General features: G+C 43.0%; 1 protein-coding gene across 6 annotated transcripts in view; it reads left to right on the top strand.

Moving 5' to 3' along the window:
- SAMD12 (sterile alpha motif domain containing 12) overlaps positions 1 to 18,614 on the top strand; it is a 446,866-nt gene that overhangs the window by 270,630 nt on the left and 157,622 nt on the right. For 3 of the 6 annotated variants that reach the window (XM_018058375.1, XM_018058373.1, XM_018058376.1), the window contains one exon: positions 7,851 to 7,939. The exons of the other annotated variants lie outside the window; for them this stretch is intronic. In XM_018058375.1, coding sequence (XP_017913864.1) covers positions 7,851 to 7,939 — 89 coding nt within the window. The remainder of the gene's footprint in view (positions 1 to 7,850; positions 7,940 to 18,614) is intronic. 6 annotated transcript variants of the gene reach the window in all.

Genomic DNA, 18,614 nt, shown 5'->3' with positions numbered 1-18,614 from the left:
CTTTTATTCTCCCCAGCTTCTCTCCACTCTCCATTTCTTCACTGGAGACCCCTCTCAGCCTGCAGAAGAACCATTAGAAATGTATTAACTAAAGACCAGTTTCTGCTTCTTTGCCAGGGATAACCATTTGTTTTAGAGCTGATTTTGTGCTTTAATTAAATGAACATGTCACTGAGTCAAATGAATCCATTTATATTTATTTATCTAGTTCTTTGGGCTGGACTTTCTTAGCAGGGTCTCGGGCACATCACATTTGCTCACAGAATGAACTGAAAAGTGTCTTGTGCCAGTTTAAGAGGTTCACAAATGGTTCCTCCTCCCCATGAAAGCTGCACGAACAAAGCTGCAATTAGCAGATGTGCGAATGGCTGTTTCCTCAAGCCACGGTCATCAGAGGAGCCATATTTGATTATGTTTGTACACACACGTGTGTCCTGCTCGAGCAGGAAAGGGAGGATTACCCATCACCACAGTCGCTTCAGACCTTAAGAACGTGTCAGAGGTCATGTTTTGACCATCTGGCCATCTACTGGCCTTTTCAAAATGCTAATGGATGATGCAAAGTTTAAATTCTACCCAATCTTTCCCATCAGATTTTGGGTTAGATTACCTACTGAGTATAGACTGTGTCTAACATTATAATAGACACAGTTTATAATGAGCTACCCAGGTGGCTCAGTGGTAAGGAATCTGCCTGCCAATGGAGGAGATGTGAGTTTGATCCCTAGATGGGGGAAATCTCCTGGAGAAGGAGATGGCAATCCAGTCCAGTATTCTTGCCTGGGAAATCCCATGGACAGAGGAGCCTGACATGCTACAGTCCATGAGTTTGTAAAAAGTCAATCATGACTTAGCACACACTCAACATTATAATAGGTGCTTTACGATATGAAAACGGAATGAACATACTTATTCATTCACTAGTTCAACAACTTTTGTGGAGTGCCTATTATGTGTCAGGCTAGGTATTAGGACTCAGTGATGAATAATGCAGTCCTTGGAGCTGGACAAGTAGGCCAGCTGCAGAAGACTCACTAGAGTCTTTCTGGCATGAGAGAATCATGTCCCCTTTCCTAGCAGACTGATGCACTGGTTCTTAAGAGTTCTCATCTGCTTTTCCAGAACACATACCAAAGGGGATAAATGTTACCTTAAGTTCTTACCAGGAAGAAACAAGTACAGTTAAAGCAGTTCTCCATCTGATTGAAAGGATGGGAAAGGGTGCTGATGCCCACCTGGCACTGACAGACTTTTATTTAGACTTTCTGGTGATCTCACAGCTACAGATAACGAACTCTTTAATCACCCATCCTTGGTGACAAAAATCCCTATGGGTATAAAGAGTAGCTCTGTGATTAAAAATAATTGTGTCCTTCATGACACATATTGCCATTTTCCCTGCTGAACTATAAACAGGCTTTGACTCCATCTGGAGTCTCGGGGGTTTTGTTTTTTTACCTAAATTTGAACACAAAACTGGGTTTAAAGGGCTTGACCATTGAGTTTCCAACAGCTTAACAAGTTACTCCTTAATGGAATAGGCATAATGTTAATCTTGAAGTCAATTGTTTTCTTCTCTGCATCATAATAAGAGCAGAAATTTTGACAACTTGGCAGCTTCTAATGTGAGAGACATTTGGGCTGGAAGTCAGTCTGTTGAATTCAACCAGCACTGGGATTAGGGACTGCAGTACTCGAGTTTCCTCATCCTTAAAATACTCCCTGGTAGATAATAAGTGTTGTGACAGTATAGATAATTGAAATAATTCTTGCTCAGACTCTGGGGAGCCTATTCCATTCAAGCCCTAGGCTTAGAAGGGAAAGGTTGAGAAAGAGTTGACTTCTTTGTCCCTTGATATGGGTGTGGAAAGTGTTGACCGTGGCAGAAATCCTACTGCCCAAGTGAAGAGAAAAAAGTGACTGGGTGTTTACAAAGGTAGGAGAATGGCTTCAGCTTAGGAGCACCATCCCAGACCCTGTAATGTAGCTCATAGAGTATTCAATTGGATAGACATTTACTGAGCACGTATTGGATGCTAAATACTGTACTGATTCAAGACAACCCTGCCTTCAAGGATCCTTCAGTCCAGTGAGTGTTTCAAAGACTTAGACTTCTAACTTCTTAGAGTCATATTAAAATTGATCCACAAATCCAGAATCCTTAGTCCCAGGTTAGGCCAGGGTGACTAGCAACAACAGCAATAATCACTATCCTTTATTATATATTTATTATGTATCAGCTCTGTTTTAAACTCTGTTTATACTGTTGTATCCTTTCAACAACTATGAGACTCTTAAGATGGAAGCTGTTATTTTCCCTGCATAGTGGATAAAATAACTGAGGCACAGAGAATTGAAGAGACTTGAACCAGATCCCAGTTTCAGAAGTGACAGGGCAAGGATTTGAACAGGCTTTCTTCAAAGCCCACTCTTAGACACCATGCTAAGTGTGCAGTTTAAACCATAATGGCATGAAAAAAAGACATGCAAGGGAGAGTGTTGGAACTGCAGTTTAAAAAAAAAAAATACATCATTGCACATATAACAATTCAAGTTCTGTAGATACTCACATTGACTTTTTCAAATAATGCAATACCCTGTGAATATATTTCATTATTCCTTTGTGCCTTGTTCCATGCCAGGTACTAGAGTTACAGTTCAGAATAGAGCAGAAATGGTCCTGCCCTAGGTGATTTTATGTTATTTGTATTGGAGTATAATCACTTTACAATGTTGTCTGTGTTTCTGCTGTACAACAAAGTGAATCAGCGATGTGTATACATATATCCCCTCTGTCTTGAAACTCCCCCCCAACCCCCCACCCACCAGCCTAGGTCATCATGGAGCATGAAGCTGAGCTCCCTATGTTATTCAGCAGCTTCCCACTCGCTATTGATTTTATATACAGTAGTTAAATATGTGAGTGCTACTCTCCCAATCCATCACACCCTCTCCTAACCCCCACCTTGGGTCCACACATCCATTCTCTCCATCTGCTTCTCTATTCCTGCCCTACAAATAGGTTCATCAGTACCGTTTTTCTAGGTTCCATATATATGTGCTAATACATGATGCTTGTTTTTCTCTTTCTGACTTGACTTCACTCTGTGTGATAGACTCTAGGTTCATCCACGTCTCTACAAATGACCCAGTTGATTTTAGAACCTCAAAGGGAGGTGGATGTGAGAAAAGAAAGAAGGCTGCCTGTAAATATAGTCACATCTCATTTAATGCCATCCCCAGCAGCACTGATTCATTATAACTACTTCTTTCTTAAATGTTTCCTTTTTTAAAAAAATTGTTTAGACTTATAACTATCTAATATAGTTACTAACCGGTATCTTATCCATTCTCTGAACTCCCCCACTCTATAGTCATGCAGTCGGCTGCTAGAGCTCACCTCAGTGTACACTCAGCCCATGAGCATGGGGCTACTACTCTGGAACATTTTCAACCAATCAGCAATCTTTCTTCATAGTCTAAGTTTACTGTGCTCCTTGCTTATATTTATTCTGCTCTGGCCTCTTTCTACCATTAATTTTGTTGTCTGGTGACCAGTTTTGACCATAATCACATGAAGAAAAGACATGCAAGGGAGAGTGTTGGAACTGCAGTTAAAAAAAAAAAAAAGTACATCATTGCACATATAACAGTTCAAGTTCTGTAGAGACTCACATGGACTTTTTCTAATAATGTAAATTTTAATTTTTTTAATTGGAGAATAACTGTCTTACAATAGTGTGTTGACATAACTATATATATATATATCTCCCCCCTACCTCTGGAGCCTCCCTCCCTCCCCTCCCCTCACACTGACTTTTAAGGTTTCAAATTTGCTTTCTGTAGGGACTCAAATTTGCCTTCAAAGGACCTAATGAAAGCCAATAGGAATATCACAAAGTTGGCCAGTGGTTATTGGAAACAGTCTATGGTGAGAGTTATATGAGACTCAGATTCAGAAGCATGGCCGCCATTGTCCAATACCAGGGAGGCATTTCCAAGGGAGCTGCACTGCCCCCTGCAGCATTGTTCAGGTAGCACATCCCTCTCTGGGGTCCTGCCCACAGGAAATGAGGGGTGTGTGTGTGTGTGTGTGTGCGTGTGTGTGTGTGTGTGTGTGTGTGTATCTGCCTGTGTGTACGCTATGAAATTTCATCAAGGGTAATGACGAAATCATTGAAAATGTGAAGAATGGCTCTACGTTAGGCTGGGGAGTAACAGTGACATTTAAGTGGTGACAAGAAGGAGAAATAAGGGTTGCTGGGTAGAGCAGAGGAAGAACAAGCAGGCTAATGGGAAAACATGTGCCAAATTTTGGAGCATAATGGAGGTTACATTACCTAGAAACTGAACATAGACCACAGACCAGACCACAGAGCTCGTCACATGGCCCAGACCCAGCAGGGGCCCAATCCTGCAGGGCCTCGGAACCACAGTGAGGATCTGGAATAGTGTCTCCATAAGTAAAGTGAGAAGCCATTAAAGGATTTTAAGCAGAGGAGCTATGAGATCTCATTTACATTTGTAAAAGATCATGCTGGCAGCTGTGGGGGAAAATGGCTTGGAGAAGGGCGGGATGGAACTGGGAAGGTCGGTGACTTTTGCAGAAATCCAGGTGAGGGCAGGCAGGTGATGGTTACAACTCGGGTGGTGGCCACTGAGATGAATGAGACAAGGATGGCTCTGTTTGCAGGTGGGCTCAACAGGACTTGGTGATGGACTGGGTGTGACTGAGGGAGACTGCAGAGTGAGTCCGGGTTCCTGTCCTGAGCTTCTGGGCAGGTGGAGGAGCCTGGAAGGGGGAGTGTGAGGCGGAGGATGGACTGAAACGTGAAGGGGTCGGTTTGGAGCTTGTAAAGTCTGAAGTGCCTTTGATACACATTAGAAAGCAGGTGTCTTGAGTGTGGTGCTCCAGTGAAGGATTGGCACAAACCTGTAGGTTTAGGAATCATCAGAATACATGTGTCCAGGATTCTGGGGGATGGAGAAGGCAATGACACCCCACTCCAGTACTCTTGCCTGGAAAATCCCATGGACGGAGGAGCCTGGTAGGCTGCAGTCCATGGGGTCGCTAAGAGTTGGACACGACTCAGTGACTTCACTTTCACTTTTCACTTTCATGCAGTGGAGAAGGGAAAAGGCAACCCCCTCCAGTGTTCTTGCCTGGAGAATCCCAGGGACGGGGGAGCCTGGTGGGCTGCCGTCTATGGGGTTGCACAGAGTTGGACACGACCGAAGCGACTTAGCAGCAGTAGCAGCAGCAGCAGCAGCAGCAGGATGCTGGGGGAAGGGGGAGGGGTGCAGTCACTTGACCGCAAAGCCTTCCTGACCTTTACTTACAGCAGGTCTTGTTTTACATCAAATAAGAGAACTGCAGGGGCGTACTCCCAGAATGCCGGGTGTGCTTCCCTGACTGGGTCACCCATCTTGAGTCTCTTCTGATAATAGTTGTTCAAATGAAGATCACAAAGGGCTTTGAGAGGGATGAGAGAGGACACTGAGGAGAGAAATCATGGAGTGACATTAGGAGGCTGTCCATCATGCCCTGTCCTCGGCCAGCTCCCCACCCCCGACCCCAGCATTACTTCTGTTGCTGTAGGATAAAGGATTGCAAAGTGGCCCCAAGAATGAACCTCAGAGTCAGAGAATCTAGGTTATGACCCCAGCTCTGTCCCCCATCACCTAGGAGGCAACGTCAGATCCTTTCTGAAGGTAAGTTTCTCTGCTGTCGAATGAGAACAAAAATATCTAGCTCACAGGGTTGCTATAGGGTTCAAACAGAGTTTTGCAAAGATTTGTCAGAGATCTGAATAAATGGTAGATAGGAAATGAACACACATCTAAGAAGACATTCTTAGCAGAGATGAGTAAAAAGATGAGGTATGTGTTTTATAAGACTGTCCTAATCACTCAAACACTGAATTTCTGTTAAAGGTCAACAATCATCTCAAGCCAATGAGATAAGAGATTGGACATTGTATAGGATATATACACTGCCATTAAATTGCTTCTGACATTGGCCAGCTCTTTGTCAATCAGAATGACAATCATTACTATAGCAGTACCTAAAGACAGGTTTTCATTGTCTGTGAACAAGTCTGGAGAGTGGTTTAGAAGCTTCTAAAGATAACTATGCATTTGGGTCCTTTTGATGATTTCATTTGGTCAGGATATATAACTTGTTAAAGAATCATTCCTAATGTTTAGAGGTTCTTTATGAGAACATTTTACAAAACATAGAGTTTTTGCCTTTATCATTGCGGGACCAGAAGAATCCCTACCACAACTACCAGCAAACTGTCCATACTCTACCATTGCTATTCCCTAGATTCCATTGTTAATAGTTCCTTGTGTTTTAATGTTCCACTGAGAAATAGTAACAGTCCTTATTCAGGTCAGCAGGCACATCTGCTAAGCATCTCCTGTGTGCCCAGTGCTGTTTGGACTCAGAGTGAAGATTCTTCCCTGTATTTCATTGACTCTGCAACTCAAAAACAATACAAGAGTATTTATAATTTAATACTCATTGGAGTCATACATGGGGCTTCCCAGGTGGTGCAGTAGTAAAGAATCAGCCTGCCAATGCAGGAGATGGAAGAGATACAGGTTTAATTCCTGGATCGGGAAGATCCCCTGGAGTAGGAAATGGCAACCTACTCCAGTATTCTTTCCTGGAGAATCCCATGGACAGAAGAGCTGGGTGGGCTACAGTCCATGGGGTTGCAGAGAGTCGGACCCAACTGATCACACAGCACAGCAGCACCAGTGGAGTCATGCATAATTAAGTGTTCTAGGATAGCTGTGTCCGATAGAGCTTTCTCACATGATGGAAATATTCTAGATTCAATTGCTCACTACAGTAGCTACTGACCACCTGTGGCTATTGAGCATTTGAAATATGGTTAGCATGACTCAGGGGCTGAATTTCTAATTTCATTTTAATTTACATGTAAGCAGCCATATGTGGCTACTAGCTACCATATTGAACAGTGCAGTTCCAGAAATTCTAAGGAGAGATGGCTGTGGGCTCCAAGAATTCAGGAAGGAAGGAAGACTCCAGCCTGAGCTTAGAAGTAGGGAGGAAACTGGAGGGCCACTCTATCTGGGGTAACAGCACGAGCAGAGGCTTTGAGGGAGGGGAAAGTGAGTGCTTTGTGAACATCACAGAGGGAAAAGCATTGAGGGAAATCAGATGAGTGAGACTTTCTGAAAGTATCAAAGAAGAGGTTCCTGAGTCTAGATCATTCTTCTATTTTACATTTGATATAAGTATTTCACCTGCGTGAAGCCTCCCATATTTGAAACAGAGATAACGTAGCATTGATTTTGTTATGCTTTCTATAAACAAAGGAATTCCACAGAGGTATACCACATAGTATACTAGATGTTCACTGAAACTCAATACATATCAGATGAGAATCTAAAGATAACTAAGAAGCATTTACTGAGACCTCCCTGGTAGTCCAGTGGCTAAGACTCCACACTCCCATTACAGGGGACCCAGGTTCAATCCCTAGTCAGGGAATCAGACTGGACATGCCACACCTAAGACCCAGCACTGCCAAATAATTTTTAGTTTTTTAAAATAAGCAATTACTTAGCAGAGGTTAAAGGAAACCATGAGGGTGTTTAGTCACCCAGGGGTTAACAGAAGCAGAAGCCAGAAGGAGCAAAGGGAGAAACTGTGTTCACAGAGTCTTCAGAGAGCTGTAGCCATGGGAGAGGGGTCAGCTGACTGCAGACTCCATAGCAGAGTGGTGTAGCCTGGGCAGAACAATCAATCCGAGCAGGGAGGGAATGAGAGAATAGCCAAACCTCTTACCTGTTGCCTCCTGCTGGTCCCTCACTAGATAAAAACAGCCAGAAGCAAGATGGCATGAGATCACAGGTAATGCAGTCCACAGGAGTCAGCCTCCCAGAGCAGGACCAGACAGAAAAGGTGAGAATGGATCATGGGGAAGGGACAGGGAAAGGAGGTGGAAATAAACAACACTCTCTTTTTTTTAATGTTTAAAAAAGTAGTGGCTTAGTTTGTGCTGCTAAAGCAAAAATACCATAGACTGGGTGACTTAAACAACAAAAATTTATTTCTCATCGTTCTGGAGACTGGGAAGTCCAATACCAAGGTGATAGCTGATTCGGTTCCTGGCGAGAACTCTCCTGGTTTGCAGACAGTTTCTTCCTTGCTGCATCCTTGCATAATTGGGGGTAGCAGGTAGCAGTGTTGGAGGTAGCAGAGAGGGGAAAAAAGCAAGCTCTCTCACGGCTCATGTTCAAGGGCACTAATCCCATTCATGAGGGCTCCAGCCTCATGATCTCATTTTTCCTCCCCAAAGCCCCAGCTTCCTAATACGTTCACATTAGGGATTAGAGCTTCAGCGTATGAATTTTGGGAAGACACAAACATTTAGTCCATAGCAAATGGTAAAGTAGAAACTATATAAATATCTAATGTGTTGGTTAAACTATGACAAAACCATATAATTGAATGTGTACAGTGTTGAAATTATATGCAATGACAAGACAAAGTTCTCACCAGACATTAAATGAAGAATATGAAAATAGCATATGCAGGATGTTTAAAATGTTATTTTTAGTGTATACACAGTAGATATGTGAGTGTATCTTATAGGGAAAAAAAGAAAACTGGAAAGAAATGCACCAAAATTTTAAGTGGTATCTCTGGATGGTTGTTTGAGGGTGCTTTTTATTTTCTTTGCACCCCTCAGTTTTCCAAATTTTCTGAAGCAACATAGTTACTGAATTTTTCTGACCTGGAACAATGTTTCTGTTGTTCTTGATATATCTGCAAGGCTACATTGAGTAGAGAGCAGTGTGACCAAGTTCGTTTTTATCAGCCAGATGGCAACCCATTCCAGTATTCTTGTCATGGGCAGAAGAGCCTGGTGGGCTACCGTCCATGGGGTCGCACACAGCTAAGCACGCATACATGCACTAGCTCTGCAGTTCCCTGGAGTCTCGTTTTGTATCCATTTCTGCAGTGATAACAGTGACCTGAGTTACATCTCTTAGTGTGCTAAAAATGGGATGAGTTCATAAAATGCTCGTCTTTTAAAACATTCCCCTGAGAGATCCTTACATCCTGGAGAATGGCCTGATTTCCTATTGATCTTTTTATTGCCTCAATTATTTCCTCAAACATGGTTAGTTAGTTCAGGTCCCCACTTTTCCCCATTGTCTATTACGTTTGGTTTCTGTTTAATATGAATCTTTGGTGGCACTTCCGTCATTAAATTGACAGTTGCGTAATGCTGTATTGGCATCTGTAAGAGTGAAGTAGATTTCTTAGGCACCATGAAGACAGAGGCCGTTTCTTTTTTTTCGGAACCACCTGAGCAGAGCCAGTATTTTGTGCTCTTGTAATCTTCATCTTAAACACAGAAATCCATCTGTTTCATTGTTTTATTTTCTCCTGATAACACTTCCTGCTGCTCTCCTCCTGATCTATAATCATCCGACCCTCAGGGACTCTAGTAAACTAAGTCATTGCTAGTGATCTGATGATGACTTCTCATATAAGTTATCGTTTCAGGAAACCCACTCCCTTTCCCTGGTTTGCTTTTTAACCTTCAGCTGCTGCCCAGTTATTAGTTCTTTGGATGGCTGCTTCAGCAGCTTTGCTCTTGTACTTGCTTGTAGTAGGTATTAATAATAATAAGCAGTTCGTAAGCATGCACAATGTTGAATGCATGTAAGAGTTATTGTTGACAATCCTATTTGTAATCAGTTTTCCCATTAGATGAGTTAGGATTCTTGTGGTTGCAAAGAACAGAAAGCCAAAAGTGGCTTCAGTAGAACAACAGGGCTTGGTAATACACATAGGTAAGAAGTCTTTGACTGGGCTTCAGAGCCAAGAGTCAGGAAACAGGGCCTTGGGTAGAAATATTAGGTTGGTCAAAAAGGTCATTCAGCTTGTGGACGCGGTAGGGGAAGGAGAGGATGGAACAAATTGAGAGAGTAGCATGGAAACATATGCATTACCTTATGTAAAACAGATAGCCGGTGGGAATTTGCTGGATGATGCAAGGAGCTCAAACCAGCACTGTGACAGCCTAGCTCTTGGGTGGAAGGAGGGAGGGAAGTTCAAAGGGAAGGGGACACATGTATACCTGTGGCTGATTCCTGTTGATGTATGGCAGAAACCAGCACAATAATTATAAAGCAATTATCCTCCAATCAAAAATAAATAAATTTTTAAAAGAAAGCAAAAATAAGCAAACAAAAAGTAGAGAAGTATTTCCATCAGTTATCCACATGACTATACCATGCTGCCACTAAAAATTTTCAAAGAAAAAATTATGAGATATTGATAACAATAAAATGCTAAAAATTGAGGATAGAGGAGAAGCAGCATAGAAAAAAATATAGATTAGGTACCAATTTTTATATTTCTAATTTGTGTGTGTTTTTAGAAGAAAAAATTATATCGATTAAAAGTCAATGAACTACAAAAAAAAGCAAAAAAAGACTTGAGAATTATTTTTTTAAGTATGCCAGATATTAAGAAAATTTGAAAAAAGTGTAAAGGAATGTCACTCTTCACTGATTTTTTAATTTGGAAAATATTTATTTCATAAAACAGATTAAGATGTAATGGGTTTATTATTTTTAAATGATTTCATAAAAACATTTAATGTTTAAAAAAAAAGGTCATTCTGGGTTTTCCATAACATCTTACAGAAAAACTGCAATAACCTTTTTGGCCAACTCAGCAGAACTATGAACTGGGATCTAGACAATAGCCTGCTCGCTCTCTCTTTCTCCCTCTATCTGTCTCTCCTCTCTCTCATTTCTCCTTTTCTATTGACCTCATTTTCTAATCACAGCATCTCTGCAACTGAAGTCACAGAATAACAGACGATGCCTCCCTCTTTCAAGTTCACTATGACTAAAGCCTTCCGAACTCTCTCAAGCGCTCTCCATTTCTCACCTTTCTTTCCCCAGTTATCTTCTGCCCTACCCCAACCCAATTCCATATTCCCTGAACAGGAAGCCTCACTCACCCACCTTTGATCCAGTCAACAACAGTGAACAAAAGGATTGTAATCTGTCTCCCTAGCTGTCTAAAGACATCCCCTGGGGTCATTGTGAGACGGACAGACACCCTAAAAGGTGTTGACCACAGTAAGTACTCCATTTTACTTAGTCAATGACAGGGATATAAATTTACCAGATTTAAATCTTTTCTCATTAATATTTAGAGGAAGAAGCATATAGCTACTAAAGACGAAGTCATGGGGGAAAAAGTGAGCTTTGAAGACTTCTTTCCAACATGGCAAGAAAGAACAGATTGTGTTCTTGACATAAGAGATTGTCACACAGAGATGTCAGGGAGGTGATGGGATGTGATTAAAGAGAGTAAAGTAAAAAAAAATCAGAACTAGGAATGACAGCAAGAAAAGTAAAAGCGGAAAGGGCTAGCTCTTGAGAAGTAGGCAGGATTCCCATAGAGAATATGGCTATTTTAAGTACCACATTTAAGAATCCAGATACCAATCTTTGCATGTTTTACAAAGCTTGCATCCCAGAAGTAAGAAGATCCATTTTGAGGTAACCAGAATACAATTAGCCCTTCTGTGTGTGTCCACTGAATCCCTAAATTGAGGCATGTATGTATTCACTCATCTAATAGACATTTGTAGAACGCAGGATTCAGAAATAAACAGGCTTTGACCCATCAGATGTTGCTAGACAAGGAGGCCAACACTGGATACTGCAAATAGACAGATCTGTGAATAAATGACTTCATTTATTCAACACAGGTTTTTTGGACCTAAATGGTGAGCCAAGCACTGAGGTCAGTGTTAATTAGGAATTGACAGGTATGGATGGCACAGTGAAAGTGTGTGGAATGTTCTGGATCCTGCAAAAAAAGAGAGAGAGGGATGAGTCCTAGGAGCATGGCCACAAGGAATTATCTGTGTAAACAATCAGGGGTATGACAATCATCGGCTTGGCTCAAAGAGATAATAACGTAATTTCCTCACCAAGTCCTTGCAAAATTCTTTATTTAAGCAACAGTTTTAGCACACCCAAGCATGCTGAGGGGTCTTCTCCTCCCAGTCTCTACACCCACCTGTGACTGTCGACTCACTACAAAATATATCACTGTCCTTCACATTCCAGAATGACACTGCTGACTCTCCATATATCTCGATGAAGGATTATTCAGTTCTATAGAACATTCCTCAATTGGAGGTAGCTTGAGATGGGAGAGAGAAAAAAGTGTTAAGGCATATTTAAAAATTGGCTTTTTCCTGGTGGCAGTTTGTCATTTTTCAATTTGGCATCCTTCCCTGTTCTCTTTTCCACCATGTAGATCTGTCTGAGTCTTGATTCAGAGGGGATTTTCTTGCAAGGTCCCTTTCTTCCACCATATGGATAAAATCACCAGGTTTAATTGAAGGCTGTTTGGAGTCTTGCTTTATTTACAGTCAAAAGCAGATCACTTATGTTGTTGGCCTCAGTCCTAGACAATCAGGAAATAGTGCCTGTTCGCCGGTGATGGTCTGTGTCTACTCCCTGGCATGAGCCTTGGCTTTGACTGGCCGTGGGTGTCACGGCTTCCTGGGACCTGGAGCAAGCTCCACCCAGGGCTTTTCTTGTTCCCTCAGGCCACCTTAATCTGACTGTCCCATCCCTTAGTCCCTAAAGCCACAAGAGTCTATTTTCGGTGCCCCTCTGTGGTTCACAGCATAGAGCAAATTATCAAAGCTGCTTGAGCTGGAAAGAAATTCATTTACTTAAAAAAAAAATCAGCAACCACATGTGCAGCACTTCTTGTATATTAAGCACTTTCTCATTTCAGAGGTAAAGAAACCAAGGCACATCAAGGTTGAGGAACTTGTCCTACAGCTGGTAACTGGCAAAGCTGGGGCGTGATCTTGGGCAGTGATTGAGTGTCTTCACCGTCTCCCCCAACTACGCTGCTTCACCCCACTTAGAGGTTCCCTCATCCAACCTCTTATTAGATTAAATGAGTTATTGTATAAAAAAGCTCTTAACACACAGTCAGAGCAATATAAGTGCCAGCTGTTGTTATGAGTGTGTTTAATAAATGGTGAAAGCCGAAGCCAGAGAAGTAATTCAGGTTCACACACTTAGTGCAGGTATTTCCCAAATCATACTCTGTAGAATGCTAGTATCCGAAAGGATGTAATAAGCACTGTATTTTTTAAAGGATAATGACCAAATAGGTTTGGAAAATGTTGGTTAAAATTTAAAGCCAGTCTTTTACGCTATAGTACTTCTCAAAGCACTTTCATGTGCTAATGTGTATTATTAACCTCCCACAGGTGGCCCTGACATACAGTTTTCTAGACTGAATAAGATTATTGTATGGAGGAAATTAGCATAACAAGACTGAAACTGCTTTTCTTGCGAGGTTGGCCCCGAATGGATTTCAGGAGAGTTCCCACTGCCTTTTGGTCAGAATGGCCCATGTGCCCATGTGACTAAATTGTCCATACAAGATCATTCATGCTGAGTACTTGCTTTCCTTCCAGGAGTCTAGAAATTTGGTACATGCCAGGCTGAGGATGCCTGTGTAACCAGATCCTGATAAAAAAAAAAGAAACTCTAGGTGATGACTCCCTAATGAGCATCCCTGGTAGATACCACTTCACACGTGTTGTCACAAATGATAGCTGGAGGGATTAAATGCATCCTGTGTGCCTCCCTGGGGACAGGATACTCAGAAACTTGTGCTGGTTTCCTCCAGACTTCGTCCTGGGGCCCTTTCCCTTTGCAGATCTTGCTCTGCATCCCTTTGTCGTGATACATCTTAGCTGTGAGCCCAACTCTTTGCTGAGTCCTGCTGGTCCCCCTAGTGAATCAGCAAACCTGAGATGTTCATAAGGATCCCTGTCACAACCAGGAAAGAGTTTTATTCACGATGCCTTTTAACAACACATGGCCCACTGGGGGTCCACAGTGTACGGTGTGGGTAAGGATGAGCTGTTCACATCCTTACCCCCACAAGTTAGAGGTGGCGATCACCCCGCATCACCCCTCTGGGAAATGTTAGGGTTCCTGAGGCCCACATTACCAAGTAATGATTTCCTTCCTGGCTGGGACACCCAGATGAACTAAACAGTGACAGAACACAGCTGGCTGGCTACAATTTCATCACATTTTTGGCACATTTGGGTGGCCGGGATAAGGATGAAACCATCTTTGAAGTTCTCCCATTTTTTTTTTAAAAGATTCGCTTCCTTGATTTATTTACGGCTGTGCTGGGTCTTTCTCTAGTTTCGGCGAGCAGGGACTACTCCAGTTGCGGTGCGCAGCCTTCTCGTTGCAGTGGCTTCCCCTGTTGCGGAGCACGGGCTCTAGGCATGTGGGCTTCAGTAGTTTCAGCTCACAGGCTCTAGAGCACTAACTCAGTCATCGTGTCATGGGCTCAGTTGCTCCATGGCATGTGGGATCTTCTTGGACCAGCAGTCAAACCACATCTGCATTGCAGGCAGATTCTTTACCACTGAGCCACCAGGGAAGCCCCAGTGTTCTCCCATTTTTTAGCCTTAGCTCTTTAGCCCAGGATGAAATTGTTTATATAGATAAATATTATATTAGCATTTGTATGAAATGTATCATGTCAAATTATATTGGTGCATAGGAATTGTTTTATATATCTAGTTAGACGACTCTAGTAAACGGAGGCTTTTTGAGCCTCATGGCTGAGCCTGTGGGCTTATCCCTTGGTAAATACAATTTCCTTGAGTTCATTTTAGAGAATAAACAGATGTGCCCAGGGTCTCCCGAGAGCAGGTAGGCTGCTCTGGTGCATGAAAACCCATCTGAAGAGGGTGATCAGCCCCAGCATGTGTTCCTTCCAGCCCTGTCTCTGATGCCCTTCCTCCTCACATTCTTCATGGCTGACTTGTCCTCCTGGTGTTTTTCACAGCTTCCAGAAGTTATATTTGCATATCCTCCACCATGGGTGGGGAACTGTACTTCCTGTAGGCCAGCCTGCTCCAGCTCACTTCCCTATATTGTATGTCTAGACCTGCCTACACTGTTTGCCTTTGACCTTGTTCTCACAGCCATGGTTGACCTGTTTCTAGATAACATACAGTTCTATACCAAGAACCAGTCAGTTATTGGTTTCGCAGGCTGTTTGGCAACTGGACTAAGCAGTTGGTCCTCCTTATAGTCCCAATGCTCTATGCTCACGCTGGATCATGCCTTCATTTATGTGTTTCTTGTATCCTCTTTGATCTTTTTGACCTCTCCAAATCCCAGCTCACAGAGTGCTCCATGAAGCTGGCCCTCTCCATTGCACCACTGTGGACCTCCCTGAATTCCCACCACTATCTCTTATCTGTAGTATATGCCGTCACATGATTATTTTATCTCCTTATACATCCATATCCTTATTTTATCTCCTTATACATCCATATCCACAGTGGTTAAGCTCCTGCTAAGAGCCATTCAATGCACTCGAAAATGGAGATACAAAAAAAGAATAAAACAAAGTCCCTGCCCCAAGGAGCTGACTGTCTGAGCTGCTTTATATTGTTACACTGTTTTTCACACTCAAGTGCTGATTCTTCTCTGCCTCTTCAAACTCTCTGCACATAACGAACTCTTCTTGGGTTCTTTGCATTTCCAGAGTGATGATGCTTCAGTAGCAAATAGTGATTAAGAACTCAGGAACAGACTGAGTTCCTAGTCCATGTCTATAGTCATGAAACATGTTTGCTTCTATTTCCTCATCTGTAGACTGATATGAGGAAGGGCTGATGTGGATAATGTTCATAGATTCCTAGCAGGGGCCATGCACACGCTGATCACATAACTAAGTGGTAGCTGTAATTCTTACTAAGCAGGCCTATGACACAGATTTTGTAAAGGTTTTTCCTGGAATCCTGGCCTCGGAGCAGCACTGGGAGAATTTTCCTAGTGGGCGAGATCCTGGCATTGTACCATCCACCTCCGATCAAATCCAACCTGAGCAGGATGGGAGGATGGGAGGTGCTACAAGAGAAAGCAGTGGTGACTCAGAAAGCCAACAATGCGTGTCAAGACCTGCGAGGCTTCCTCTGCCCAAGGACGTGCATTTCCACATCCATTTTTGGCAAGAAGCTTGCTGTCCCTGTTTTGTTTCATTTCCCGACACTCAGGGTAGAATGGAGGCTGGAAAGAAGACTTTCCATGTAATGATGGAGTACTGTGTGCCAGGTGCATGTATGCCTTCCCTATCTTCACAGCCTTCCTGCTTAGAAGACCATCTTACTCTCATTTGAAAGACTTGAACGCTGAGACTTAAACAGGTTAAGTAACTTGACCGCAGTTGCATAGCTAACCCAACATAGATCCAAAGCCTTTCCCCTTAATACCAAATGCCCTTTAGTAAATCAGATCTGTGGAAGTCCTGGCCTACCCTGAGCTGATCCGTCTGTATTTCCCCTCCTGCAAGACCCACTCCCACTCAGCCCCCAGGGGTCTGTGAAATAGGTGACAACTTCACAGAAGCCTGCAGCGCCATCATCCTATATTGCAATTCTTCAGGGCTGGGACTAGGGTGAGGTGCGTGAGGAGCCTGGTGCAAAATATAAGGGAGGCCCCCACGCCCAGGTTCATGCATGTGTCTATCCGTGAGTTTGCTCACCCTAATCCCAGCCCTGCCTTCCCCAAAGCCAATTGTCCTGCTAGAATTCACTGAAGATGACTATACCTAGACCTCCATCACCATGATAACCAGGATGGGTCTAAAATTCGCTGGCAAGCTGTGTGCTCCCCTCTCCCCCTTCTCAGATTGCATGTTTCTATTCCAGGACAATTCCTGCCCCTGAAAATATTTTTCCTCCTCCAAAACTACCCTTTGTGGTTTCTTTTCACCTGATTCTCCCTCCCAAACCCTAATTTGCATGCAACCAGGAGGAGACCTCAGAAATCCTCTGCCAGGGCTACAGATTTGGTCTCAGCCCAGGTGTTGCTCCATTCTGTTGGATGTGGCTGAGTAGAGGATTGGAGTGGGGTGAGGTTGGGAGCGGGTGGGGACAGGGCTAAACAGAGGAGGACTAGGAGACCAGGGCTGAGTGGAGAGCAAGGTGGTCTGGGTGAGCAGGCTCCTTCTCAGGTATGGCACGTGGACAGTTGTGCTCACCATTGTTATAACCCAAGCCGGCCCTCCGCATCGTACAGAAGAGGAAATGGAAGCCACAAGGAAGGGATGACTTCCCTGAGCTAAGTTAGCCAGCAACTGCCAATCCAGGCTTAGAAACCCTACCTGCTACTCCAAGCACATTTTCCCCACTGAGTCAGGCAGATGGAGCCCACGTTCTTCTCTTGGCCCCATTACTGCCACAGCTACCAGCTCATAAAAGGAGGTGTGATTCATCAATCTAGAAATCAAGACCTTTCAGTGTTTAGAACCACCCTTGATAGATGCACATTTTACTTTCTCGGCGAACTGCAGTGCACCTTTGGTTCTTCATCTAATTAAATCTGGGCTTTGCTGATCTCCAGCTTTGTTCACAACAGATTTCTGCCTGTTGAGACAATAATCATGCATGAACAACGCTAGATTTCAATTGCACATTTCCTTGTTGTTGGAGTTAATAGATTGCTCAATCCCTTTTAAGCAAATAAGGCACCAGGTTACTGATCTGACAAAAATGAATAACCTCATTAACTATGTAATTAGACATTTGAAATTGAACTGTATGAATGGTTGTGTTCATTGAGAAGGCCATTAAAATCATATTTTAAGCGTTAAAAAAAGGGGGGGGGTGGTCATGATTCATACTTTAGCTATGCCCAGCTCTCTCTCAAAAACCTTCCCTCATAACTGAGTACTAGCAATGTGGTTAGGGCTTCCCTTGTGGTTCAGCTAGTAAAGAATCTACCCGCAATGAAGGAGACCTGAGTTTGGACCCAAGGTTGGGAAGAGCTCCTGGAGAAAGGAAAGGCTACCCACTCCAGTATTCTGGCCTGGAGAATTCCATGGACTGTACAGTCCATGGGGTCGCAAAGAGTCAGACACAACTGAGCGACTTTCACAGTGTGGTTCAGGGGCTACCTCTCTCAGAATCATCTGGAGTTTTGACTCAAAATGCTGTGTCTTACAACATCCCCTGATTCTCCTGACTCAGAAGGTGAGTCAGTCACTGAAGTTTAAAAAGTGCTCATATGGAACTTGGACCGTTTATATCAGTGACTTCTTATTTAGTTTCCGAACTTTTTGTTTTTCTTTCCTTTGAGACATGAAGTCATTACCACCATCATATCTTGTATCTCTGGTTCTGAATCAAATTCAACAAGAAATGGAAATCACTCTACATTTCATCAAACTGTGTTTTGACCAAGATAGACATGGGAGAAGGGAATTCTCAGAATAGGAGACATTCGGTTTTCTCTTGTGGATCATGATAGAGTTACATAGAAAGATCCCTCATTTACCTACTGGTGTGTTTTCAGTAAAATTCTGTTGTCAAAGATGATAAAACGCCCTTAAGATCTTTATTTTCAGTTATAGGCAGAAAATATCCAAATACATGTCAGCATTTTCTGAAAGCTCCTTTATAAGAATTTCTTTTAGTGCCTGAAGCCCAGGGTGCATAGTGTTGGGCACAGCCAGAATCTGCCAA

Source organism: Capra hircus, chromosome 14 (genome assembly GCF_001704415.2).
Source record: "Capra hircus breed San Clemente chromosome 14, ASM170441v1, whole genome shotgun sequence".
NCBI classification, from domain to species: Eukaryota; Metazoa; Chordata; class Mammalia; order Artiodactyla; family Bovidae; genus Capra; species Capra hircus.
Note: the sequence above shows the minus strand (reverse complement) of the source record. Positions and strands in the feature narration are given on the sequence as shown.